At 47.8% G+C, this 27,314-nt stretch overlaps 1 protein-coding gene across 2 annotated transcripts in view; it reads right to left on the minus strand.

Moving 5' to 3' along the window:
- The window catches only part of SMYD2 (SET and MYND domain containing 2), a 45,636-nt gene extending 19,883 nt beyond the window's left edge, over positions 1-25,753 (minus strand). Inside the window, exons 1-2 of one of the 2 annotated variants that reach the window (XM_081121555.1) lie at positions 25,479-25,753; positions 6,105-6,168 (exon numbers count right to left, since the gene is read on the minus strand). In XM_081121555.1, coding sequence (XP_080977681.1) covers positions 6,105-6,168; positions 25,479-25,651 — 237 coding nt within the window. In that variant the 5' untranslated portion in view covers positions 25,652-25,753. The remainder of the gene's footprint in view (positions 1-6,104; positions 6,169-25,478) is intronic. The other variant, XM_081121556.1, reaches the window with a different exon arrangement.
- Between the last annotated feature and the right edge of the window lie 1,561 nt (positions 25,754-27,314).

Raw genomic sequence — 27,314 nt, forward strand, 5'->3', positions numbered from 1 at the left:
TCCCTTGAACAAACCGAGCACGCTCCTGCCTCAGGACCTTTCGCACATGCTGTATCTCCTGGCTGGAACCTTCTCCTCGATGTCCACATCACCCCCACCCTCACTCCTCCAGGTCTCTGCTCCAATCACCTATTCGAGGCACCTGCCATGAGCACCCTACCAAAAAGAGCCCCTTCCCCATCGCTCCCCTTTCCTTGCTTTTTTATGTTTCTTCTTAGTACCTCTCACCACCTGATATATTACATGTTCATTAGCTGTTCTGGCTTAGTGCTCCCCCCACCCCGTTAATATAAAGGAACTTCATCTGGTCTGTTCACACCTCTAAGCCCAGCACCTAGAACAGCACCTGACTTCTACTGGGCACTCAGTATTAAGTGCTGAATGAGTGACGATGTCTCCCTACCCCCTTCCCTCCACCTTTTCCCAAGAAGGAAGGACACGGTGTTACTGAATGATTTAGTGCGGTATGTGACACAAACCCTCGGCTCAAGTTCTGTGCCAAGACGTGCTGCAGAGTTAAATAACGCCATGCCGAATATAACTGAGAGCAGGGAGAGGAAGAAATGACAAGGTTTCACAAGGGAGGAGGGGATCTGCTCTTAGCCAAAGCCTAAAATAGGAGCACAGTGATGAGGTAACCAGGTAGGAATGGGTAGGTCCAGCTCCCTGAAGGCAAACCAGCTCCCTTCCCCGATGCAAAGCAAAAAGAGAAAGACAGAGGGCTTCAGGGCTTCAGGGGTACTCAGGAAAATGGGGAACATCAGCTGGGGACAGATGCATAATTAAAAACTGGGAACAAGTGTCCACTATGACCCTAGGAACTCTTAAGAAAAGGCCTCTCCAGGGCCTGTAAGATGTTGGTTTTCTGAACTGTGGATGGTGTGTCTGGTGTTTAACAACAATATGCTCCTGGGAGAAAGAAGTTTAATATTAACATTTCTTAATATGATTTGTTCATTATTTATTAATATACTTAATACAAAATTAATGTCACTATAAATAACACACAATGTTGACATTTACTGATGTAAATGTCCTCAAAGGGAAGGGAACCGAACTACAGGGCAGGCTGTGGGGGGAGGAAGGGAGCCGAGTGCTGCCAGGGAGGACTTGGTCTGGAGCTCAGGAAACCTGCATTCTTAACGCAGCTATGTGACCCCAGCAGCTCTCTTAATCCCTTTGCATTCATATCCTTGGCTGTAAATAACATGATCCCTAAGTTACTTAGCAGGTCCAGAATTCTGAGTCTATGATTTTGCACCTTCCAACAGTGATAATCAGATACAAAGCTTGAAGACTACCAAGAAATACAGGACCTTCCAAGGATAATCAGGCATTCATGTCACCACAAAGGGACAGGTGAGGGTCCAATCAGCTCACCCACAGGAAGCTGTTCAGGACAGTGCCCGGCACACGGTGCCCTCGCAGCAGACTGTGGTAATTGTCCATGTCCATGTTCATTCATTCATTCATTCATTCATTCATTCAATGAGCTCTGCACTGACCCTAGAGGCAGGGGTGGGAGAGGAAGTCTTTGACTTTACGTAGTGTACACCTTTATCAGAACACAAGGTTTAAAAGCAAGAGCGCCCGTACATCATACAGTCCCACACAGCAGTTAAAGCAGAGAGCTGGATATCTTTGGGGAAGTGCAGAATCACAGGAGTTTCACCAAGGGAAATGTCTCAGAATAATAATGTTTCCCTTTTTGTTGGAAGGTGATGGTCCACATTATCTTAGAGAACCTGACAGAGGCAATTAGCCCTAGTTTTGCACATAAGATATTATAAACAATCAGACTGGGCAAAATTGGGAAAAATTAGGCTAGCCTTTTACTAATTTTATTTTTTAGTGTTAGCAGTTTCTTTGCCCACAGAGTCCCCTTCGCTAACTCCTGCATTTGGTGCCTCTCTAGTTCTTACGGCGCCTTCAAGACAGACACAGGCCACTTGTACACACGTATGTGTGCTTTCCTAAAAGGTGGACTAGTAAGGAAGTGTCACACAGTTTCTGCTTCCCGCGGCCACCACATTCGAGAGGAAGAGAGCAGACGGAAGCAGGTGCGCACTGCCCACCTCACGGAAGGTGACCGAGGATGACCTACGCTGCTGAGCCCCCGCCCCAAGGGCACACGCTCTGGTCTGTGTTCCCCGTAACGGAGTGATGGGGTGCAGCCCTCAGTACACAGGTTTTCCTACTGTAGAACATGTATAAGAGGTTTCTAAATGTTATTTTAAAAAACAAGTGGCTCAGTTTAAGACGCTGTATCTGCAAGGCCGAAGCGAATTTAACCAAGAGTGAACCTCTGGCTCCGGCCCCATTCGCTAGCCGCCCAGAACCACGGCAGGTCATGGGAACATTTCTGAGACATTTCTTCACTTCAGGCTTTTCCAGTTCATAAAAATCAAGGACGTCCTCACATCTTTAGCCATATGCTCCTCACATGTGTTTTTGTTTTGTTTTTTAATCCCAGCCAGGGCATGCCCCTTCTTACTTTCAAAAGCACTTACAACCCCATCACCTCTACCTATAAAACACAAACAGCTTTTTTCTACTTGTTAATGTTAAGAAATAACACCCTAGAAAGTTCTACTCCCCAATGATTCCTCTAAAACCATTAACTTTCTAAAACTATTCTCTAAGTCATGGTGCAATTTAATGAAGTCTGAGTGAGGGAATAATACACCGAGCTTTCCAGGCATATTTATAAAAATAAATAGAGTTCATTAAAACACACAGGTTCCAAAACAAGCCTAACTAAAAAGGAGCTTCTATTTCTTTTGTATCTCCTCCCATTACCCTTTTATGCATCGTCAATTAAAATCTTTCCTCTGGCAGGATCACACCGAGCCAAGTCAATCAAGAGAAAGTAAATGGGACAAGACAGAGCCAAACTGTATAAAATACAGCAAAATCCTAACACACTGAGGTTACTGAGGAGGGTCTGGGGAGAGTGAACACAGTGACTGGGACCCCCTAAGACACCGCATTCCCTGAAAAGAGGAAACCCTCAGGGAGGGGGGGTGTGCCTAGCACACTCGGAGAGCTTTCTGGCACAGATGACACTGGCAGGGGCTCTTCCCCTCAGGTCTATTAAAGTCCGCTCTCTTTCTTTGACCCACTGCTATGGTGCCTCTTCTCCTAGGGAGTCCCCCAGAGTGTTGGAAAGTGGTGACAATCCTCCTCTAGCTGTGGGCATGTCCAGTCCCAGTCCTGCCACTGCGTGACCTTAGGCAGATCACCCAACCGGTGTGAACATTGTTTTCTTATGTCTCTGGGCTGGACCTGACCACCTGCAGCAGAGCCTCTGCTTGGATCCTATCTGAGCATTCCCGCAGGGGAGTCCCGAGGGCCCCTGCCTAACCACTGCTATGAAGCCCGTGCATTTCTAGGCACTTACTGTTATTAAATCCCCTAGGACCGCTCTGTCTCATCATAACACTCTGCCCTGCACTTCCTTAGCTCGTCAGAACAAAAGGGTGGAAAACCTTCATGGCCTCTTTGTTCAGCCAGGGGAGACAGCTGAAACAAAAGAGAAACTTATAGGTCAAATCCAGCCTGTCACCTCTAGAAACAAGGGGCTTCAGGAGCTGTGTCATCACTAGTCGTCTAGGAGGGTCCTTTGGTCACGAGATGCGTAACAGAAGCATAGGAAAGCTGAACTGTAGAAGGGCTCTCCAGGGCTGAGGGTGCACCGGCCTAGGGACTGGGCGGGGGGCAGGGGAGACTCCACACATCGTGAGGTTGAACACATCGAGCTGTCTTGGCCTAAGGCCTTCGAACGTGACTTAAAATCACAGGGCTGTATCCTGCATCCTGGGGGTCCTTGCTCCCCGAGCACCCTCACTGTGATTTAACCACCTGTATAATTTGACGACAAGAGGAGAATGTCCAGACCGTCAAGCTGCCTGTTGTAAAGTAACAGACAGGCACACAGGCTGGTGTGTGTGGCTAAATGTGCATCTCCCAAGAGAGGGCGCCCCTCACTGTGTGCTCATAAATGGGGTTCTGAATCTGCAAACCTGGGAGACTGGGTCCTGAAGGCAGTGGTACCACAGGGCCCCCTTAAAAACCCCACCATGGACCATAATGATACATTAAAATAATGCCACCTCGTGAGGCCTAACGGAAGCTAGCTGAGCAGCATGCTCAGGACACCCAGAGGTAACTCAGCCCCTCCTGCATCCCGATGTTCTCCATTAACGCTGAGTTTATGGTTAATCAGAGGAGTGAAGACCCGTTTTGTAATAAGCATCACTCACACGGTGCTCACCATTAGTGTTCTCAAGGTCTCAGAGTCCATCCATTCTCTTAGGTTAAAAAAACAAGCCCCTTAAATCTCAAGTATGCTGTCTACCATATTCTTTGTATAAGCCTGAGCTTCAGTCCCCCCGAATTATTGTAACATTGATTTTCATAAGCCTTCACACCTGTATACAGTGTCAGTGTGTATAGATTTCATATCTAGCGTATCACTTGGTCCTGACAATTCATTAAATGGGCACCACTGTCCTGCTTTACATTTGAAGGAACTGAGATTGGAGGGATGTCCCTGGAATTGCCAAGTTCACAGAGCTAATAAATTGCAGAGCTGGGATCCCATCCTCCAGCTGGTCGGTGTTATATCACCTAAGCTGTATGTGATTTACTACCTTTCTTCTCTAAAGAACCAGAACATAATGAGTTAACTTTTCTAGACGAGTTTAACTTAAATATAGAAACAGCTAACTTGTCAGGCCTGGAATCACATCATGGAAGTCCTAGGGCAGGCCAACGTCTCCGGCGCTACAGCAATCTAACCACAGAATATTCTATCTACAACTGGTGGGAGCAGAGTATGATCTCCCCTCTTCAAAAGAAGGCCCACTCCCCGAAAACTCAACCAGAAGCCCGTTTATGTTCTCTCTGCCACACGGGTGGACAGCCTCTGGAAGCCTGCCGTGGGAGATGCAGGGAAGGGGACTGTGCACGTAGCCTTCGGTGCCAAGGGAGACACTCCCTTGCCAATGGCGTGGCCTGAGCTTCATGCTGACAATGGCCCACTGTGGCTGGACCATTTCTGTCAGATGACATAAGGGCTTAGCAAGCTCTCCCACTGCTAAATAATGCTCTCTGGGGACATTCAGAGGCCAGCTGCACAGGGAGAGAAGAGGGAAACAAATAATATAGTGAGTAATTAGAAGTAAATAGGGGGTGGGGGCGGGAAGTTAATGACACCAAGTCACTTCCTGTGAGTTGAAGCCATGGCATCAGCATTTCCCAAGGTGCATTTTTTAGGTTTCCATTTAAAAAATAGGCTGGGTGAGAGTATGCAGAGGTCAAAGGTCATATTCTCCCCCAATTCAGATCGTTGGGACTTGGAACTCATTTTTGTGTGGAATACCTGTGAACATTTGAGGGACCCGATATCTAGAAAGAGATTGGAAGACACCACTCCTAGTCCCTCAAGGAGCCCATGAGACTTCCTCCAAACTCCTCCTTAAGCTTCCCCTTCCCCCATTTCAGTCCTTGAGACTTATCCATCAAACCTGATGACCTTGGTCTACAGGCAGCCAGCCTACTGGACCCACTCAGCCCCAGCTCCAAGTGTAAGTTTGGAGCAGCCACCCTCTGCCTGCACAAAGGTCTCACCTACATCCAGCTGGAATCGGGCCGGGTTCAAACAGCCTGCGGGTGATGTGTGGCCTGCTGGAGATGTTTATAAAAATACAGATCCACGAGGGTAAACATTTAAAAATTTTAAAGGCAGCATTTTAACGTTTCTCATCTGTCATCTCTGCACATTCCATCTGCTGCTGGTGGCCTTGGGGGCGAACTGTCGGCCTTGGTAATCCACCTGCCTGGGCCCCACATGGCTCTCCTCGTGTCCTTCCCCATTTCACCTCCTGCTCCCTTTCCTTGGTCCTGTATGTGGCTCCCGAATGTTACTGCCCTGGTCCTGGGCCAGTAAGCAGAGTATCCAGCCACACCCTATACTACAGCGATGCTTTCCAGCTCTGGCTGCAGGAGGGTGCTGGGGAAGCTGTGACCAGCAAGAGAAGGGTGTTGGGGTCCCGATTTTCACAGGAAACAAGGCCCTCCCTGCCAGTTGGCCCACCACCTACCTGACACTCCACATTGCAGTAAAATGCCTGCTTGCATCTTCCGCATTTGGACAATCCTTCTTTCCTTAAAAACAGAAAGGGCACTGTAGTGGCGAGAGGCACAGACACGTGACACTGCACATTTTATCATGCAATCACCAAAGCCATCTGGCTGGGAAGCCAAGCCAAGATCCCCCTTACCCGACTCTCCCACCAGTAAGTGGCATTTTCCCAGAGGAGATTTTGACCAGGTTCAGTCCTTGAGGAACAAGCGAGTCCAATAGTACAGGCTCCGACACTGACCGCCCCTGACACCGTGAAGGGCACTTTCCAAAGAGGGGAGTGACATGCTCTTTGACTCGTGCACCTGGCTGGGGACACCACAGCTGTTAACATCACCTGCACTATTACTCAGTAGTTCGGGCAACTCAAAGGCTCTTGGGTCCTGATTTCCTCACCTGCTAAAGAGGGACAGACATAAAACCACTTTGGAGGTTTGACATCATAAAGACAGAGGACTGGGGTACACCAGAGCTGCAACACGAGTGACAAGTTTTATTGTTTAGAGATGCCAGTGATGCAGGAGATGAAATTGCGTGTGTCAGTAATTCAGATGTCCAGAGAGCGAAGTTTGAAAATAACGCAACCTAGCAGGTGGGGCCATATCCTGGAATAAAATATGATTGGTCCATACACCCACCCCAACAGTGTGCTACGGAGCGGTTTTCCTGCCTCTTCCTAATTAGGTCAATGCTCCCTGAGCACTGCCTGTGGGTTATTTGCATCCCAGAAAGAACAGGGATATGGGAGTTTTCCAACTGCCACATGTGAGTGTTTGTGGTGTTAGACGAGCCAAAGCTTTTTTTTAAAAAAACTATGATGCTACTGAATTAAACCACACATGGCAGAATTCTTAAAGATTGTTTGGAGATGGGGACCCACCACCTCGTTTTAATGAGACCACTCGGTAAAGTGTACTAATTCTCACACACGGCTGGCGCTGAAACTGGCTCTCTGGCCTGCATTAGTGCCTACACCACGAGGGGTGTTCGCTGCCACCAGGGCTGCTGCACCGAGCGGCACCTCACCGCCACCCCCTCTGCAGCGCCTGCCTGAGGAGCTGGGATTGTAGGCTGTGCACTGAATCACACTGCAGAAGCCGCCTCTGCTCCTCGGCAGCCGGTGGCAGCCACCACACTACTCCCACGGGACCCGGGATGTGTGCCCAAAAATGCTACTGTTGGAACGAAACAGGCTGCCCTGTTTTCATGACAGAGCTTGGATTCCAAGGAGCTATCTGAAGAATGGGTGGGAGAAAAGCACATCTTGCAGTTGAGGCATAATAAATGTTCCGAGTTTGCACATCTTGATAGCTCACAAAGAAACCCACGGATTTAGCTGAGTGTGTTCTCCGGCCTGAAGTGTCCCCCGAGGTTGCATCTCAAGGGCGCCAAACTCTGACTTTGCATTTTGGGATACGAAAGAAATGCGATGTGCGGTCCCTGCTCTCTTGCGTTTTCTAACTAGGGAAAAGGGACAGAGGGTGCCCTCGAGAACAACGGTGAAGTGGCATGCAAGCAAGTGCTCAGGGATGTGGAGCTGGAAGAAATGCAAGGGGGTGGGGAGCAGAGGAGGGCAGAACCTGGGAGGGGACTCCCAACATTCTTTCCAGAAAGAAGTGTGTTCACAAGTGGATCACGGGTGGGTAGGCGCGACCCCACAAAAATGTCTGAAACTGTCATTTGTTAATGTGAGGTCACAGAATCTCTTTAAGAGTCTGACTGAGACTATTCACTCTTCCTAACAACCCACCTTCTCCCCAGCCCCAGCCCCACCCCCAGAAAATAACAGAAAATTCTGTAACATTTCAAGGGCTCATGAGCCCAAAGCCCATACACGGACCACTGAAGCACCTCTCAAACCAGAGTGAAGACCCCAATATGAGATTAGGAAATTCTCACACATATCTTTATGAGCTCCACACCACACCAAAAAGCAAGGACCACATAGGGTTCCCCACACAGAGGCCAGGAGTGCAGTTCACATGAAACAAGGCTTGTTTTCAGCTTCAACCTAACAACCCAGCAGGAGAAAAGCCAACCGGGCTCCGGTGAGCTAGGGAGGAACTCCCGTGGGATTTCATCAAATCAGAAATCTCCCAAAGGCCAGGCTGCTCAGCCCAGCCAGTCACCAAGTCCACAAGCCACAAACAATGATGAAAACGCTAACTTTTCAGCGCTGGCAGAATGTTACATCATTTCTGCCGCGGATCCCAATGGTCCTCACGTTGTGGTCTGTAGACTGCCAGGGTCCCAAGGGAGTTGGTGAGGTCAGAACCATTTTCAATATACTACAGGCCTGACATTGGCATTGCAGAAGGTGCAAGGTGTAAAGGTGCCTGCAGGGTAAACTTCCCAGTATCTTACTACAAATCAAATTAGTGGCACCAAACTGTCGCAGTGGTCACTGTACCCTCCACTTCCACACACTCAGAGTAAAGGGGAGAAAGTTGGTTTCGCTTAAGGATGTCCCTGGTGAAGCAGTGACAACGTTAATTCCATTACATCTCAACTCTCGCCCTGGCCAGTGCTGCTCAGTGATCAGAGTGCCAGCCCACGCACCACAGGGTTGCAGGTTCGATCCCGGGCCTGGGTTGGGGCTCGTGCAGGGGGAAACCAGTTGATGTCTCTCTCACATTGATGTTTCTCTCTCTCTCCCCCTCTCCCACCTTCCCTTCCACTCTTTCTAGAAAATCAATGGGAAAAATATATTCAAGTGAAGATTAACAAAAAATGAAAATAAAAATAAATCTGGACTCTTTGGTATGTACCTTTGTGATGACGTGAGAATGCATATTTCTGCATGCACTGATGTAGGGACGGCCGCCTCAAGGAAAAGCTCCGGGATCCCTGGAATTGTAAATGGAACCGACCCTTTTTATTCCAATACCACTCGTAACTTGAAAGAACAACTTTCGACAAACTGCAGATACTCAACCTTGAGTACCTGGCAGATATGCAACTGAAACAAATGAAGTGAGCCTATCACTTCGATGAAAACGATTGGCAATATTTGTTGCTAATGCTAAAAACAGGCCTTTCAAGCAAAAACTAGAATTTTGGAAAACATCTATCTGCCATCCTGAGCCTGACAGTCTCTCACCTGATGAGATTAATGAATGTAATTGGTTTGATATGGTTTTATGAAATGAGTCAACTTTTAGAAAGTCTAATTCAGTGAACCAATATTTTCTATTGACGAGTGCATGATGTTTTAAAAATTATGCATGGCTAAAGGACATTCAAAGTAAAGACAGACCAAGGGATTGTAATGTAATGGAGCACATAAAGTTCACAGGTGGGGGTTCAGACTGCCCATTGCCATTAACCTGTAAGACAACGCCGCTTACCGAGTGTTAGTGTTGAGTCCAAGAATATCCACAATTAACCGATAAGGCAGTTAAAATACCCCCTCCTTTCAAACTACATATCTCCTTGAGGCTGGCTTTTCTCCTTGTACCTCAGCCCAAACTACATAATACCCTAGAGACTGAATTCAGAAGCATATTTGTGAATCCCGCTGTCTTCTGGAAATCCAGACATTGAAGATATCTGCAGAACTATAAAACAATACCACTATTCTCACTAATTCTCCTGTCTTGGAAAATAGTTCTCATTTAAAAAAAATAATAATGTTAACAGTATTGGTTGTCGTCTAAACGAATAGATTAAGATTTTCTTGGTTTTCATTTCCAATATGGTAAACACTGATAAATATAACCCATGTGAACTAAAGCTCTTGGACATTCTCAATTGAGGGGTTTAGGACCAAAAAGTTTGAAAACAGCTGATCTAGTGCAATAATTCCGTCAGCTCTATGAAGAAGATTCCGATTTTCCAAAGGAAGACAACGAGAATCCCAGAGGTGAAATGTCCAACCCGAAGGCATCATTCACAAGTAGGTGGCAGAATCAGAATTCACACATCAAGGTGCCTTCGTCCATGAGGACTGGGACCAATATCCAGGAGCACATACTACATGAAGCATAAACAATCTGCGTGTTTGGGTAAGCTGGCAGTAGTAACAAAATGTAAGTAAAGGCCTTCTTTACTCTGGTCTGCATTCTGTCCCAGCTCCCGTGGTAGGTAGCCTATGAATGTGACTTCCAAGGGGCAAAGGGAAGGATCCAGGATCATTTTTCAAAATGAGATTTGAGGGGTGGGGGGACACTTCCACCAAGAGGGTCCCTCCACCAACGGTGACATGGGGATTGATTTCATTTGACATGGGTTGGAATAAAACAAGGACTGATTTCGTATTTAGTCTGGGCAAAGGTCCCTCCCTGTCGTTCGGTGTGGTGCATCTAAGTGCTCCTCGGACTGTCACTGGGCGAGTCCACACTGGATCGTGTCCTCGGAGAACACTGTAGCTGTCAGGCCGATGTCACTGCACAGAGTCAACAACCTGGTTATCAGTGAATGTTCTTAACACAGGTCCTCCTGAGCCAGGCCGCCTTCAGAGCACAGGAGAAAAAGTAACCAGTTGCTGACAGTGAAAAGCAAAAGAGTCTACTTTGATCTACTTTGGTACGAGCAATTCTAGATGGAGGGCTGGGTTGGGAGAGGGAGCTCTGTTGCAATTATCCCGATGGGTGGTGCTTCTGTTCTGTTTTCCTAACTAGGGAGAGATGTAAACTTCTCATAAGTCTAATGGCTAAAACTCAAACTAAAATTTGCTGAGCATTGTGTGTGCATGTGCTGGGGACAGAAAGAAGGGGGGGGGGGGACTGTGTTTGACTACTGCTGACGGAGCAGTTTAGCCAGAGAGAAACTGCATAGGGGATATCCATTTTCCCTGGAGGGACTACACAAGGCCTTTGGAATAAACTCTGTTCCTACAGAAGACACAGCCGTAAATCTTTCATTTGTCACGTAACCTGATCGGAATGGTCCAGGAGGCTTGGGGAAATACTGCAAAACAAAGAAAACAAAATTCCCCTCAAAGGAAGGTTCATAAAGGTCACTTGGAGGAATGAACTGAACTATAAAATAACCCCAAAGATACGGCACTCAAAGGAAGCGAAGGGCAGATCTCTAACCACCTCACAGAGTGTCTCAACCTTGGCGGCACGTGCCCGCCCGGGCCTGGGGTAGGGCCCAGCAGTTCTCGTGGGGTCTGTGCTGGGATCGTCACAAAACTCTCCAGGAGATTCTAATGCGCTTCCAGGTGCCTAGGCCTGGGGTCGTCCCCTGGGGATGAGTGTTTTCTTGAGGGCAGAATTTGCTGAGGTGTTGACACATCCCTCTCGGCAATGCAGACGTTTTACAACGTAACCTGTCCTAACGATGAATGGCACGCGCTGGGTGTAGGACTGTATCGGGTAGTTTAGCTCCCTCGATGATGAATGTTTAGGTCAGATGCTGTATTTTCTAACTACGGCAAGAAAGTGTTCTAGAAGCCAGGAGGGAGTTTTTAAGAAGATGGCTCCAGCTTCCTGTCCACCTCCTCCCGATATCCACCTTCCTATTGCAAATCCTTTCTTGTTTCTGGTGCCTGAGGGGCTATGCGCTCTTGGGAAAATGACTAATCCTTCCTGAACCTGTTTCCTCCACTGTAAGGATACAGTTTCTGCCTCCTATGTTTGACGTGTACAAGTTGACATGTACTGGGAAAATACAAGTTAACATGTACTGGGAAAATACCAGTTGACATGTACTGGGACTATACTTTTAATCAGCCTCCACTCTTTTTTTTTTTTAAGTGATATGAACTACTGAAATATCTTCAGTACGATCGCATCCAGTCTCACATTTAGAGGATTTATGTTTGTAAAGCCTTCGTTTTATGGGCAAACATTTACCCTGCTGCGGATGGAAGGGCTCTTTGAACTTAAGAGATGGTCCCATCCACAAAGGGAGGAAAGGAATGCAGCAGGAAAATGCAAGGGCCTGATTATCAGCGACGGGGACAGGACTTAAGACGGCACGCTCCTGCCACTTTCAACTGGAGGAGACACACGCAGTGATTAATTTTCCTGCTTTTAAAATTCGGAAGCCACACGAAGATCAACAAGTTGGAGATGCAATTAACAACTCCCGCTAGTTAATGCGTTGCCGCGGGTGCTGTTGGTCTAGATAAAAAGGATTTGATCCCGTCAGCTCCCTACTTTTCTGCTACTGAAATGAATGCTTGGTGGGCTTCACCATGAAAAGAAAATGATCCTGGCATGGAGTGGGGTTTGCAATAACAATTACTTTTAACGAACGGCGACAGAAGAAGTGACAAGTGGAACAGACAGCCCCGGCCACACGGAAAAGAGAAAAGGAAAAGAGCCCAGCGGCGCAATATAACTTCGCCGAGGGCTGAAATAAGACAATCAGAGGCAGAGTTAGCCTCCCACCCAGGGAGAGTGGGCACACGGGCAAATTTTTATTGGAGAGAAATAAAAATTGGAGGAATTGTGGCGGAACCCTATTATAACCCTAGTCGGGGGACAAGAATAATACGAAGGCTCTGGGTTTTTGTGCAGCAGTAAAAGATGCGCCCTATCACTTTCATCCACAACGTAGCAGTGAGCCGGGGCCCACGGGCAGGGGGGAGGTTCTTCCCAGAGCCCCGCTGAACCCTCCCCTGCATACGGGGCTTTGTTCTGAGGCTTGTTAAAAGTTAGAGCCCGGGGCCTCTAGGGGAGGCAGGAAATATTTAGGGCAGTAAGGGAGCGACTAATAGGTTTCCCCAACTATAGGAATAGGAGCTAGGTTTACAAGGAGAAAGCTTGCGTTGGTGGTCAGGGCAATGAACAGTTGGCCTTGTTATAAAATGATGACGTTGTGAGGGAAGGGGGTGTAGGCCAAAGGGTACACATTTTCGGTGATAAATTCTGAGGATTTAATGTACAGTTTGGTGACTATGGTTAATAATAAAGTACTGTGTACTTGAAAGGTACTGAGGGTAGATCTTAAGCATTCTCACCACACACACAAAACAGTTAACTGTGCAGTGATGTGTTAATTATCTTGACCTTAGTCATCAGTCCACAATGGATATTGTTCTACACTCCAAATAGAAACAATGATATCTGTCAGTTATTCCTCACTTGAGCTTAAAAAATATTATAGCCCTGCCAGCATGGCTCCGAGGTTGAGCATCTACCTATGATCCACACGATTGTGGTTCGATTCCCAGTCAGGTCACATGCCGGGGTTAGGAGCTCGGTCCCCGGTGGGGGGACGTGCAGGAGGCAGCCGATCAATGACTCTCTCATCATTGATGTTTCTGTCTCTCTCTCTCCCTCTCCTTTCCTCTCCCTGAAATCAGTAAAGACATACTTAAAAAAATATATTATATGACTCTACACCTCATTGACCGAGTCAAGCTCAGAAATGAAAAAAAAAAATGATGACACTGATTTAGGATTTGTTTTAATGCAGGCTCTGGTCGACAGGGAATTTACCTTTGCCTTAAGAAAGAAAATTCAGGAAGCTCACGGATAGAGCAGGAAAGTGTACGGCCCACAGTGAACACTCCACTGCTCTCTCCAGCCCCTGGACGGCACCTCCATGGGCCTCCTGTGGACCCTGTAGAACCCTAGCAGCTCAAGCCTGCCCGAGATCGGATGTGTGCGCTTTCACATTTAACACGTGCCTCTGCAAACGCTTTCTCCCTTACCTTTTGTGCGAGATCGGAATGACACTTCCTTGCTACTTTATCATCTACTCCTCTGAAGCCTACTGATGGGGAAGTCAGGGGGAGAGAAACAATGAATGCCTTTCTCTTTAACTCAGTTCCCTCCTAAAGGAACCCACGAGAAGTAACAGCCACCATTTCTTCTGAGGGTGGCAGAGGTTATCATTAGTGCTTTGTAACCAATACCAATAATATTAGATCCCCTGTGACCACTGTTGCTCTGACTTCAGTAACACCCAGGGGATTAAATATCAAGGGAAAGGGCAAAACCAAAGTCACATAAATTTAACTCTTTAAAAACTTAAAATGTTCCTAACACTATTCCTCACTTCAACATTCTGGCCACAGAGTAGGAAAAAAACATGTAAAAATACCTTTATAACCTAACGCTAAGTGTGAGTCCTAGAATACAGTCAGGCCCTCTGCAGCCAAACGTGAATATTAACTCCTTGCCTAACAGATAGGAGATCTGTTCCGAATCTTACTTACAGGAAAATGCACCTTTTTAATTCATTGCAGCAGAGTTTTAAGAGGTGTCACCCTCTTGGTTTTATCTCCCTGTAGACAAACAATAACTTAAACAAAATTGAATTGCCAATTTGTTTAAGTGACTTACCCTAATTGTGGATTTTACCCTGAGAACTCAAACTTACCCGATAGTGTTTAAATAGATGTATCAGACATCCTTTCTTTCCCTTTCTTCCCTCCCTCCCTCCCTCATTAAACTTTGTTTTAATGGGTCTCAAAAATTCTTTGACAGATTTTTGGTCAAGTTGTTTCCATTAAAAATACTAATTTTAAAAACTAATAACTTAAAAACTGCCACACACACAGAAAAACCCCAAATGGCTCACAAAACATTCTCCTTTCCTTCTGAAGGTTTTACAACCACGTTAGCACTTGGTTGTAATCATTAACCAGCCTCTTACTACTAAATGGCCAATTGAGACAAACAGTTCTGAGACGTTCTTCCGCCACTGATTAAGACGGGGGTAGCAGGTACCGGGGAGAATATTCATTGGGACTCTCAGCTTTCTGGGTATTTGCCAGCTCCAGATGCCTTCTTGTCCACTGCTCTGACGACACCCACAGAAACTGTCTCATGTCACCCAGAGCAGGACGGCCTAGGGGAGAGCAGTTAGAGAAGCTCCTTACACACCTGGGCTTGCCAGGAACCAAATCGACGATCTCAGCATCACCAGATTTCAAAAACTTCAGGCCATTTTCCAGTTTTTCCCCAGAACCACGATCAATCTTCTCCTTCAGCCCAGCAAATCTGCAAGCAACGTGAGCTGTGTGACAGTCCAGCACAGGTGCATATCGGGCACTGACTTGGCCTAGATGGCTCAGGAAAAACCACCTGAGCTGTGCAGCCAGCTGCTCTGCTGGCGCATTGCTCTCACCAGCCACACTGCCACGTCGAATATCTTTGACAGAAACGTTCTTGACGCTGAAGCCCACACTGTCCCCAGGAAGAGCTTCACTCAAAGATTCATGGCGCATTTCATCAGACGTTTCCTTGGTTGGAATGCTGACTGGAGCAAAGTGACCACCCTTGAAAGCACCAGTCTCCATTGGGCCCACAGGGACAGTCCCGATACCACCAATGTTGTAGACATCCTGGCGGGGCAGACACAGGGGCTTGTCAGTCAGATGAGTTGGTGGCAGGATGCAATCCAGAGCTCCAAGCAGTGTGGCTCCACTGGCACTGCCATCTTTATAGGTGAACTTCCATCCCTTGAACCAAGGCATGTTAGCACTTGGTTCCCGCATGTTGTCACCATTCCAACCAGAAATGAGGACCACTGCTACTGTGTCAGGGTTGGACACAGTAGCTTCCTTCTCAATTCTCTTAATGTAGGTGCTGACTTCTTTAACAATTTCCTTGCATCTCTTCTAGCTGCAGGGTGGCTCAGTGGAATCCACTTTATTGACACCAAGTCAGTTACTTCACACCAGCGTGTGAGCCCGCAGGGCATGCTCACAGGTCTGCCCACTCTTGGAGATGCCTGCCTCAGATTCACCAGCACCAGCAGCAACCATGAGGGTGGCACAGTCAGCCTGCAAGAGCCCGTGATCATGTTTCTGATGAAGTCTCTGTGCCCTGGGGCATCAATGACGGTCACAATAGTACTCGCTGGTCTCGAATTTCCACGGGGAGCTATCAATGGTGATACCACACTCATGTTTATTTTTCAGTGTATCCGAGACCCAGGCATACTCTGAGGAACCCTTCCCCGTCTCAGTAGCTTCCTTCTCAAAATTTTTGATGGTTCTTTTGTCGATCCCCCACCTCTGTAGATCAGACAACCAGTAGTGGTAGACTTGCCAGAATCCACGTGTCCAATGACAACGGTGTTGATCTGAGTCTTTTCCTTTCCCATTCTGGCTTTGATTTAATGGTGGTTTTCACCACACCCCTGCTCTGGTGGCCAACCCATTGCGAGAAAGCAGACATTTTTTCTTTCAATCCTATGGATTACATCTGTATTTCTGAATATAGAACACTTTTAATACTCTAAAGCCTTGTACACGAGGCAGGAAAGAAGTACGTTAATCTACCTTAGCCAAGTAATTTCTATTCAAAAAAGCATTATTTTCTATGAGTGAAGTACTGTGTCAGGCTCTGGAGAAAGGATATCTTTATAAAAAGTGAGCTTTCTGAGGAAATAAGCCCCACCTTCATGACAGTGATGAACATAAACACATCGGGCAGGAGAATTCAGCTTCCAGATGACACTGAGCTGAGAGCAGGAAGCTACTCCGGGGACTGAGCTCCTTAAAGACACGGAAGTGAGGCCACTAACAGAGAATGCTGTCCTGATCATCCCCAGTCCCCGGGTGGGGCACAGTGCCCGGGACAGCAGGGTGTCCGACAAGTATAAATAGCATAGGAAACCACTATAAAAAATATACACATATATAGAGAGAGTAGTAACTGAATACAATAAAGGGATGTGTGGCTGGAATATTTAGGAGGAAGCTTCATAATAGAGATGTAAGTTGAGCTGGATCTCTGTTGAGGATGAACAGACTTAGGATCTAAGGCCTTACCTGGGACGGGGCCTTCTAGGTTACAAAAGGACAAAGGAGGAATGAAGAAATGACACACCCAGATTGCCTTTAGGGTCTAAGTATAAAAGCAAGGAGGGCCCAGGCAGGTCTGGATCAGTGGTTAGAGCATCGGACTGAGGACCAAAGGGTCTTGGGTTCAATTCCTGGTTGAGGGCACATACTTGGGGTGTAGGTTTGATCCCTGGCCCCGGTTGGGGCATGTGCAAGAGGCAACCAATGTTTTTCTCTCTCTCTTTCTCACCCTCTCGATTCCACTGTCTCTAAAAAACAAAATCAATGGACCGAGGTAAGAGAGTGCGAGGCCTCGGGCTGAGTGCCGGGGCTACAAAGGTGAGTTAGGGCGGGTTCCTGCACTGGAGAAGCGAGCCTGACGAAGGAAGTATGTACAAGGGGCTACGAGAGCAAAGGCAAAGGGAGCTGATCCGGGCTGCAGGAGTCAGGGCAGGCTTCTCGGAACCTGAGGGCCAACCAGGCAAAGATGAAGAAAACCTACTCGGATGTTAGCTCTGTTTTGTTCTGGATTTTTGTCCCTTTGCTTCAAAGTCGTCTCCTAGTGTGATTTAGAACCCAGCAAGTGCTCCATAAATAAAAACATTGGTTGCATACTCTCAGGGAGTTTACCACCTGCTCATAATTCAATGTCTTCCTGTTGAGGTTTTAAGAACATCTGAAGCCATCATTGGGAACAGCATTGTCACTGTCACAGAACCAAAGTTCCTGTGTCCGACGCTTTCAATGGCCAGACCTCACAACATCAGGGTTCGGAAAAAGGAAAGGTTTATTGATTGAGAAGGCACCGAGATGAGCAACATAATGGTGCCTCAGACCCATCTTGCTCACTGGGCTAGGTTTGGGGTTTTCAAGGGGTAGGGGAACAGAGCTGGGGGGCAAGTTGTAATTGGAGGACCTTGCAACTGGGCCATTTATGGTAAAGGAGAGTCAGCACCAGATCTTCCTGGACAAGGGACCCTTGGCTTCTGAGAGGGTTCCAGTGTTCAAGTTCAGGTGATATCCTGGTCCTTTGGTTCCGTGGGTGGGGGGTGAGGAGGGTAGACTTTGGTTCCAGCTGGGTATAGTTGAGGTCAGAGTGTCGTGTGTCCCCCCCCCCCCCCCGTGCATGCTTCCACCACAGGACTTAAAGGTTTTGATTTGTGGTCTCTGGAAAGCAACTCAGTATCTCATCAAACAGGACAGGACCAAAGAGCTGGCTCTGCGGTGACAACTCCGCTACATGTTTGTGCAACTGACGGAGAAGAGATTTTGCAGGTGGCACAGGGCACATGTCTCCTGTACAAACATCATCACGATGAGGAAAATCAACAGAACATGAGCCCAGGGCCTGCAGCCCTGAAGAGTGCTTCCTGGCACTCACAGACCGAAGAGAAAAAGCCCAAGGTCTTTCCATTTTGTCACAGATTGCAACATAACTCCTCTCAGGAGCCAGGAATTCAGATGCTTGAGATTTTTTATTTGGCTCAGATGAAAAACTTATCTGGTGGGTCAGTCAAGATTTTCTCCCCACCTCCCTCCCCCAGGATGTGCCTATGTCATCGAGCCCTGGTGTGAAATTCCCTTCTCCCTGAGTCGTCCTGCTCTCTTCTCTCCTCGGGGGGCATTACGAGTCCTGTGGGCACTGACATGCTGTACATCACAGTGCACGCGTGGGTACACGCCAGTGTCTCAGCTATGGTGGCAAGCATTCATTCTGATTTCTAGGGACTGTAAATTTGCCAAAGATAAGCATTCAGGAATTCTCAGATCCACTCTTTCCTGTAATAAGCTAACCTAATCCACTTTAATAACATGCATACAATATTTCCACTTCATCATCGAAACCTTCCACTCCATGTACAAAAGCCACCAGGTTTTATGTTAATAAATTGGCACAAGGAGCTCCACACTATTTTTAAATTTCTGATTGAAGAAGAATCTGAGAGACACAGCTGGGTTCTCAGCAAAAGCATGAACTAGAAAGAAAAGTTGTTTCCTGAGCCCTCAAGACTTTCTGGTGTTATTTTCCTGCTAAATTGCATATTTCTGTCCTTCAGAGGAGTCTCGAAGAGATCTGATTTCCTTCTGTTCTATTGTGTCCTGTGAACGCCTTTGCAATAGAAAAGGCGGCCACCGAGGGTGGTAGGGACAGAGTCGGCAGAAGTTGCACAAAGTGAGGTGTGCCGCTTTGTGACTGGTTAGAGCGCCCGCGCTAATGAGGCCAAGGTCATGGGTTCAACCCCTGAAAAGGCAGGGACTGCAGTCAATTCCCTGCTGGAGGAAGGCACCCCTAAACTACCACTGATTTGCTAGAAATCCCAAGATGAGAGGGTTGGGAATGGGGGTGGGAAAGGTGATGGTGATACAGAGACTGACAATGCAAATCCCTTGAGAGAGGACAGAGACCTCTGGTCCCAGAACTGGCCACTGTCCTGGGGTAAGGGGCCAGGGGCAGGGTGGGTCCCTTCTAGGCACTACTACAGAAAGCCTCAGGGCCTCTAGGCTGACCAGAGGAGGGCTCAAAGTCTGAATCTGGTCAAGTACTGCCAGGGTGGCCTGCTCTAGGTGTGCCTAGCTCCCTGGGGATGATTGGGACATACACACACACTCAGCGACACGCAGGCAAACCCAGAGAGGGGCTGTCTGTGAGAGGAGCGGGAAATGCCCTTAAGTCAAATCGGCAGCGCACAGACTAGATGAAATCATGCCTTGAACTGAGAAATATGAATACCTCACCTACTCTCTGCCTGAGGTCCACAAAAAAGGTGTGTGCATACGTGTGTACATGTGTGTGTGGGGGTGACTGAAGTTATTAATGACTCCAGGAATACAAAGGGGATTTATCATTACTGATCGCCTCCTTGGGAAGCAGAAATAAAGTGGCACAAAACTGTGATTATTTCATATTTTCTTTAAATCGACAAGTAAAAGAAAGGGGATATTAACCCAAGGCAAAAGAGGTAAGTTTAAAACACCAAAATAAATAGGAATTTCCCTTGCAATTCTCTATTTCAGACAACTGTGCTGTGCCAGATTCTCTCCAATTCTGAGTTCTCCTGAAGACCGGTTGCTGCCACACTATATCTCTGAGTCCTGGATCTTCCCAAAGAAACTGAAGATATCTCTTAGCATTTTTTAAAGAAGCTTCTGACAGACAGTGTGCAGTGGGCTTATCCCACAGGAACACCATCCAGAGGCTTCCTGGAATAGCTGAATCATAAATTCTGTTTCCAAACCTCACTGATCTAACTTTGCACAGAGCAAGGTTCTGGAGAACGAGTATGTTTAAGAAAAAGGAAAAGGGTTATACTCTGATGCTCCTACCAGAGGGCATGGAAACCAATTCTATATGTAGGTCTGAAGACTGAGATGACATACCCATCTTAGTTCTAGCATAATATTTAAAAATATGACAAAACCCACCAAAGGACCAAAGAAAGCCTAGTGTTCTTTTTACGGTTTTATTATGTAATAACTGATATATACAAAAGAATATATGTAGCTCTTAGGCAAATTCCAAAGCGTTGGAATAAAAACATCTCTGATCCTATAACAGTGGAAACTATAGGTTCAAGACAGCTGAATCAATTTATTTGTTAAATTTCAAAAAAATAATGCATTTGTTTGTTGAGTTACCTAATGGGGGGAGCAAAAGAAAAGAGGTGATAAAAATTGCATTCATTCAAGGAGAAACCAGAGATACATTAAGTCCTGGTGTCTAGGTGTGAACGACATAGTAGATTTAGGACAAAGTGGGCAGAGGGAGGAAGCTCATACTCAGAATGGGAAGACAGGGCTCCTTCTAGGAAGAGCACAGAGCCTGGCCCTTAGAAGGCATTCAATGAAGAGAGACCAAAAAAAGGGAAATTCAAGGAAACACCTTAACCTGTCCAACACAGCATCTTCCTACATAAAATGAGGGAAGGCCCTCTTTACAGCAGCCATCCTTGAGAGCATCAAAATAAGACTGTGTCTGGTTACACTTTATGAGCTGCAAAGAGCAATGTGATTTAAAGAAATGTCATTTTATATGGGTCTTCAGATTTTTTTGATTGAGAGGATTTCGTGCAATTGCTTTTGGGAAGGCAAGGTGTTAGACGGTGGTTTTAACTCACCAGGGTTTGAATCTCACTTCAGGGCATCCTGCTGCTGTTCTGTCTCTTTCATCTCAAATTGTTTCCAAACGGGCAGCTTGGCCACTGAGCCCCTGTAAGCTATAACAGAAATGATGTTCCCCGCATATGAAAACTAAGCATGTTACAGTGCTTGGCACCTCTGAAGTCTTACAGGAGAGAGCAGAGAGAAGCCTTAGTATCCTCGCTGTGTGGAAAATTCTGTTTTCCTCCGTTCCTTTTTTCAAATATTTATTTAATGTCATAGTAAAAGAGTATTAAAGTGTCTAAGCACTTTGGAGCTAGAAAAGGCTCTTTAAAAAAAATAAATAAATAAAAGCTTTCCCCCAGCCAGTGTGGTGCAGTTGGTTGAGAGTCCTGTGCATTGAAAGGTTGCCGGTTCGATTCCTGGTCAGGGCACATACCCAGGTTGTGGGTTCAATCCCTAGTGGATGCTTCTCTCTCTCTCCCCCTCTCCCTTCCTCTCTAAAAAGGTCAATTTAAAAAAAAAAAAAGCTTTACCTGTGTAAGTTTATTATATCATTTCCATTAGGTTTTGAAAAATATTGAAAACTGGCCCCAGATACCCAGTATTATTCTGGGGGACCCGATGTTGAGAGCTGCTGCTTTTACCTCTGGGTCAACGTGCCATCTGAATGACGACTTCATTGGCCAACCATTTCCAGTATTTCCTTCCCAATATCCCCCACTCCAACCCCACCACCATAAAAAAGTCCCTGAAATTACAATATGTTATCCCACTAGTTAACACTTAGCTAGCAGAGTTCATCAAACAAGTACAAGCCAGATACCAGGCCAGTTTGCCAACTTACTATGTGGTAGGGCTGTGCTGAGCACCTGCCTTCCACTATCTCAGGACCCGCACAGTGGGTGGGTATCAATGTGCACATTGTACAGATAAAGGAATCTGGGAGTTTGGAGAGGTTAAATAATTTGCCTAAAGACAAACCACTGGGAAGGGCTGAAGCCAGAATTCAAACCTAAGTCCCTCCTCTGCAGTCTCTAAATAGAAGAAAATCTTGAAATACTGAAATGTTGAAAGTGAAGACAGAATATGTCATCTGACATACAGATGGCTGGATTATGTATTCTTTGATGTAACTTTTAAAAGGAAATCTGTTGTCTGTATTTCTTAAAAAAAAAAAAAAATACATGTGAAAAGAAGGAGGAATCCTCTATTAGAGCCAGTGTCCAATTTTTCACTCAGAAAGCAAGATAATCTGAGAACATGCCAAGCCATGTCTCCCCTTTGAGACTCTCCAGTTCTCAGAAAATGTTCTGGGGATAAGTAGAATCATAGCAGCCCTGCGGCCAGCACCCCTTCTGATGGGCAGAGCAACTGAGATTATTCTGACAGTTTGATAAAACAATGGGAAAGGGGAGATGGATGCTGCTACCGAATAAATCTGGGGGACCTTACGCCATTATAACTGCTGAAATAAGACATTTCCATCAGAATGTTTTGCTCATGCAAACATTTTAAGCCTTAAAATCACCACTCTGAGTGAGCCAGATGTAACATAAATTCCTGGAAACTGGGTTCCAACAGCTCTATTCCAAGGAGGCTAAGTGGGCCTTCCTATTTCCCCACCATACTTTAAACAAAATAACAAAAAGACAGCGTTCTTGCCCTTCAATGACCCATGAGCCAAGAGAAGAGATCACCAGGGGAATGTCTGCCCACCTGGGGACCTGCACAGAAAAGTAATATTCAGGTAGATCGTTCGGTTACAGCAAATTTTTCCCTTTCTTAGCCAAACGTCAAGTGTTAAATTGTGTCAAATACCAAGTTTGAAATATAACATTAAAAAAAAAACTACCACAAAAAGTTGGCCAATGGCAAAATACGTGTCTTTGCAGGTGAGTGTGTGTGTACATAAAATGTACCTAAGAGGTCTGGTAAGGGCAGCTCCCAATTAGAAGACGTTTATATTTTTAGAAGCTGTCTTCTAGCAGCTGAGGCAAGATACACATCTTCCCAAGTGTCACCTACCCAAACTAAGAAAATGTGATACAAATGGAAAACTCCCAGAAATGAAGCTCTGCCTGAACTGTCCTGACAGTAACAATTCCATTCCAAGGTGACCTAAGAAACTTCCTGGGTTTTTTTCCAACTTATAGAACATAATTATTCCTGAAGAAATCACTTATTTTTCTTCAAAATAAATTAAACCCTCATACAGTTAATGTGACAAGGAAAATCTCTAGCGGCCCATTTATCTAAGCAATATTGTTTATGTTAAACTTCTGGCAAGAAAGGGTAAGGAGTAGTTTTCGGGGGGGGAGGGAAGGAGTGGATTTTGCCCTGCATGCTTCAATATTTGAGAATTCTGCTCCGACTCTCTAGAGGCATCATGGACACATACAGGCAAACGTTTCTCTAGGACAGCCGGACAGACTGATTTGTCCTTCGTCACATATAAAAAGTTGAGAAAACGGTGCTGAACCTATGAGAATGATCTTAATCAGATTTAACAGAGCGGAGTATGAAGATATTTTTAATGTCACTGGTGTCACGGTATCATGATTTCTTGTGTGTGTTATTTTAGCTGACTTCAAATGAGAGGAAGTGAGTGCTGACAGTTCACCTCAGCCAACAGAGAAAGGTGGGGGAGGTGCCGTAGAACCACCCGAATGCATGTGACAGCCCTCGTTCGGTGTCTAAGGCAGCAATTAGTGACACTGACAAGTGTCATTCAGGAAATAGGGGTGGAGGGAGCAAATTCTGTCACATATGGAGTTGCCCCTGACTGTACATTAATGTTCTAAGGTTGGGGGGGTGTGGAGTTAGGACACTCAGCCAAAGAAAAGCACCTCTCAGCTCTGCCTCTCCCTTCTGAACCCAGGGGGATTTGATCTTTAATTCGAGGCGAGGACTGGTAACTACCAGCTGAGTACCTACTACTTGCCTGGCACCGCAGTCTTCTCTCACACGATGGACCACCAGGATCCCTGACGGAGGGAGGGAGGCACCTTCTGCGGTGGGTGACCCTGCTTTGCTCCTGCCACTCCAGACACCCACACTGCTTCAGACTCTGAGCCACAGTAAGGCTCAGAAGATCAAGGGGACCAGTCACAGCAGCCTTTTTAACTTTGGGAAAACCCAATGCTCACTTCACTCAAACGTCGCAAAGTGGTGCCATGACCCTTTAGCTCTTGGCTCACCAATTCAAAGAGCCACATCACATACAGCCCTGAAGCTGCCCACGGCATGATTCTGTGTCTAGTTCCTTTCCAGGTTCCCCCCAGCGGAAGACAGCTCTGGTGTGGAGTCTGGCCAAGATTACTACACTATTTAGCTTTTGTCCCTGCTTTTCCTATGTCTTAATGTGGAGCAGGTGCACAGGTCTTGGAGATTGAGTACTTCAGGGTGTGCTGGACTTGAGACCTGTACTCAAAAGGTACCTGCAGGAACTCAGGTTCGCTTAATCTAGCCCAAGAATCTCCATTTCAAAGATGAAGAAACTGAGGTTCAAAGAAAGTCCAGCAGAGCAGGGTCCTTTTCTCAGACAGCAGTGGAAGGCCTGGCACAGACCTACCTCCAATGCCATGCTCCCAGCCTCGCTAATTCTACTGAGCACCTAACTAGGTGGGAAATGGGGAGAACTGAAGAGACCAGATTTCATTCCCTTAGCTATAGGTATGACTATTTATACAGTCACACTTCCTCTCTGGGCCTGTAAAGTGGTGAGAGAGGATGCTGTATTGGTGATTTCTAATGTGCCTTTCAGGTCTGAAACTATCATAAGGCTTGAGGCTATAATTATGTGTTGGTCTAATGTGAATATGTATAAATATATACGAACAAAGACATATATGCATGTGATATGCTACAATTAAATGCCATTTTCAACCACACGTATTGCCTAATCCACCCAGTGACCGTATCTTTCCAGTTCAGAACCAGGGCTAGATATGTCCCATCCGTGCAGTCCCTTAGGATCCCCGGTGTGTGGTCAGCGCTCCTCTGGCTTCTCTCCGAACATCAAGTGCAGAGCGTGAGAAGGAAGAAAGGGGCTAAGTCCTTTACGTGACTATTAAGTGTCATTAAGTTCCTTGGAGGAAACAGCAAGTCTGCGGCAGGGCTGGGCTGTGGGGCACAGAGCACACCGCAGGAGGCACAAGTTAAAGCTGACGGGCTGCGGGCTGCCCGAACCTGGGGCCCCGCTGGCCAAGGCGCCCAGTGGGCAGCGCACGGCCAAAGGAGGCTGGCATCTGCGGGCAGAGCCCTGCCTTCCCAGGTTGGCACATCCCGCGTGAGCAACTCTGACAACGTGCGGTGCGGAGCGTGCGGCGGGAACTTGGCTCTGGTTTCCTACCGCACGTGGCTCGGCCCCTGAGCCGGGTTCAAACGACCCGCCAGCCCCGCCCGCCGCTGGGGCCACCGCCTGGGCGGCCGGCGCTAGGACCCCGCGCGCCGCGCGCACTTCCTCCCGCCGCGGTCCGAGCCGCCGCGCGGCGCCCCCGGCTCCCGCCCGCCCGCGCCCGCGCCCGCGCGCCGCCCGCCTACCTGGTGAAGCAGTGCTCGCAGTGGTTGCCCCGCTCGTTGACCGTGAGCACCGAGGCGTAGGCCGGGCAGGAGAAGAGCAAGTCCCCCACCTGGAAGGGCTGCAGGGCCCGCAGCCCCCGGCCCTTGCCCGGGCTGCAGAAGCGCTCCAGGCCGCCGTCCCCCTCGGCCCGCATGGTGGCGCGGGCGCGCGGGCGGGCACGCGGGGCGCCCTGTGCCGGCGGAGCCCGAGCCGCGGCTCCCCGCGCGCTGTTATTGGAGCAGCGTCACCTAGAGCTGCGGGGGGCGGGGTGGGGAGCCGCCCGGCGGACGCGGCGGCCACTGCTCCCCGGAAGGGACGACGGCCCCGCCCGGTGCTCGCGCGCCCCCGTGGCGGGGGGGGGCAGGCCCGCGGCCCCGCCCGGCGCGTGGGACCCTCGGCGGCCGCCCCGCACACCCTCGGGGCCGTTTCCGGTGTGGCGGCGACGGGGAGCTGCAGCCCCGGTGGCTCCGGGAAGGAGGGCGCGAGACGTCTGCGCCTCCGCGGCGTCTCCACGGAGAGCGGGACGCAGCCCCTGTCCCGGGGGCGGGATGGGCGCCTGCGGGGGCCCGCGGCCCAGGCCTCCCCGGGACAGTCGGCTTGGCCCACGGGTGACCGGCCCTGGGTCACTGGGAGGGGGCAGAGGTGTTTCTCAACCTTAGGTTCTCGTGCCCTTGCCCAAGACCCTAAAAGGAGCCATCGGGGAACACGGAAGAGAAATCACAGTAGAAAAGTTTGATACGCTGAGGCTTCAAGGTTTGTAACCTCGTGAGGCTTTAAGTCTCCTAGGGGGTGTCGGGGGTGAAGTTCGTCTCCCCTCCGCCCCCCTAGGGGGAGTTAGATGGGTGGCCCAGAGAGGAAACTGGCGGGTGCGCACGGAGACCGCGGACACCGAGCGAATGACGCAGAGGAGGCAGATCACCTTCCTCTCGGGGAACTTGGGCTCCTGCTGGGGGCAAGGCCGTGCCGCCGCCGCGGCCCTAAGCTAGAGTTTGCAGTGGTTTTCACAGCCATTTTAGAAAAGTCGGTCAGGGTATGAGCCGCCTAGAGGATTTGAAGCAGTGCTTAGCGTTGGTCCTGCACACATGCCTGCTGTTGGGGTTACGCTCGGGAGAAAGAGCGATGCGATCTGCCTGCAGGTAGGATTATGTAAGGGCTGGAACGGCTGTGTGTCAGTCAAGACTACGAGCGTGAAGAGAGAATTTAGCAGAAAACACTAACACTTAAGTTTCGCCCCGTGAGCGTGGCTCTGGTTGAGTGTGTTGACCTATGCACCAGAAGGTCACGTTAGACTCCCGGCAGGGCACAAGCCCAGGTTGGGGGGGCTCCATCCCCAGTAGGGGGCGTGCAGGAGGCAGCCCATCAATGACTCTCATCACTGATGTTTCTCTCTCTCCTCCCTTCAGCTCTCTGAAATCAATAAAAACATATTTAAAAACAAACCCCCTCAAGTTTGTTCTCAAAGTATGTTACCCATGTAAGTTCAAGACTAGTTTAGTAAAAGGAAAGATGGGTGTGGTTTGGAACATATCATGAGATCAGTAGACTCTTTGACACTCCAATGAAATTCCTGAAATGAATAAGCCTCTAGCCTTCCTGTAAAGAAAAATACATAAGGAATATTATTTTACTTACGCATTTTAAGAAACATTCACTGAGAGCACCCACTATGTGCCAGACACTGGGATAGAAAGATAGACAAAATGTAGATCTGGGTCTTTGCATTGAACACATTCACAATCCAATAATAATTACCATCAGTTATTGAGTATTATGGGCCAGGCGTCGCACTAAGTGCATTAATCACAGTATCTCTAATC

This window comes from Miniopterus schreibersii (assembly GCF_964146895.1).
Source record: "Miniopterus schreibersii genome assembly, chromosome: 19".
Taxonomy (NCBI): Eukaryota; Metazoa; Chordata; class Mammalia; order Chiroptera; family Miniopteridae; genus Miniopterus; species Miniopterus schreibersii.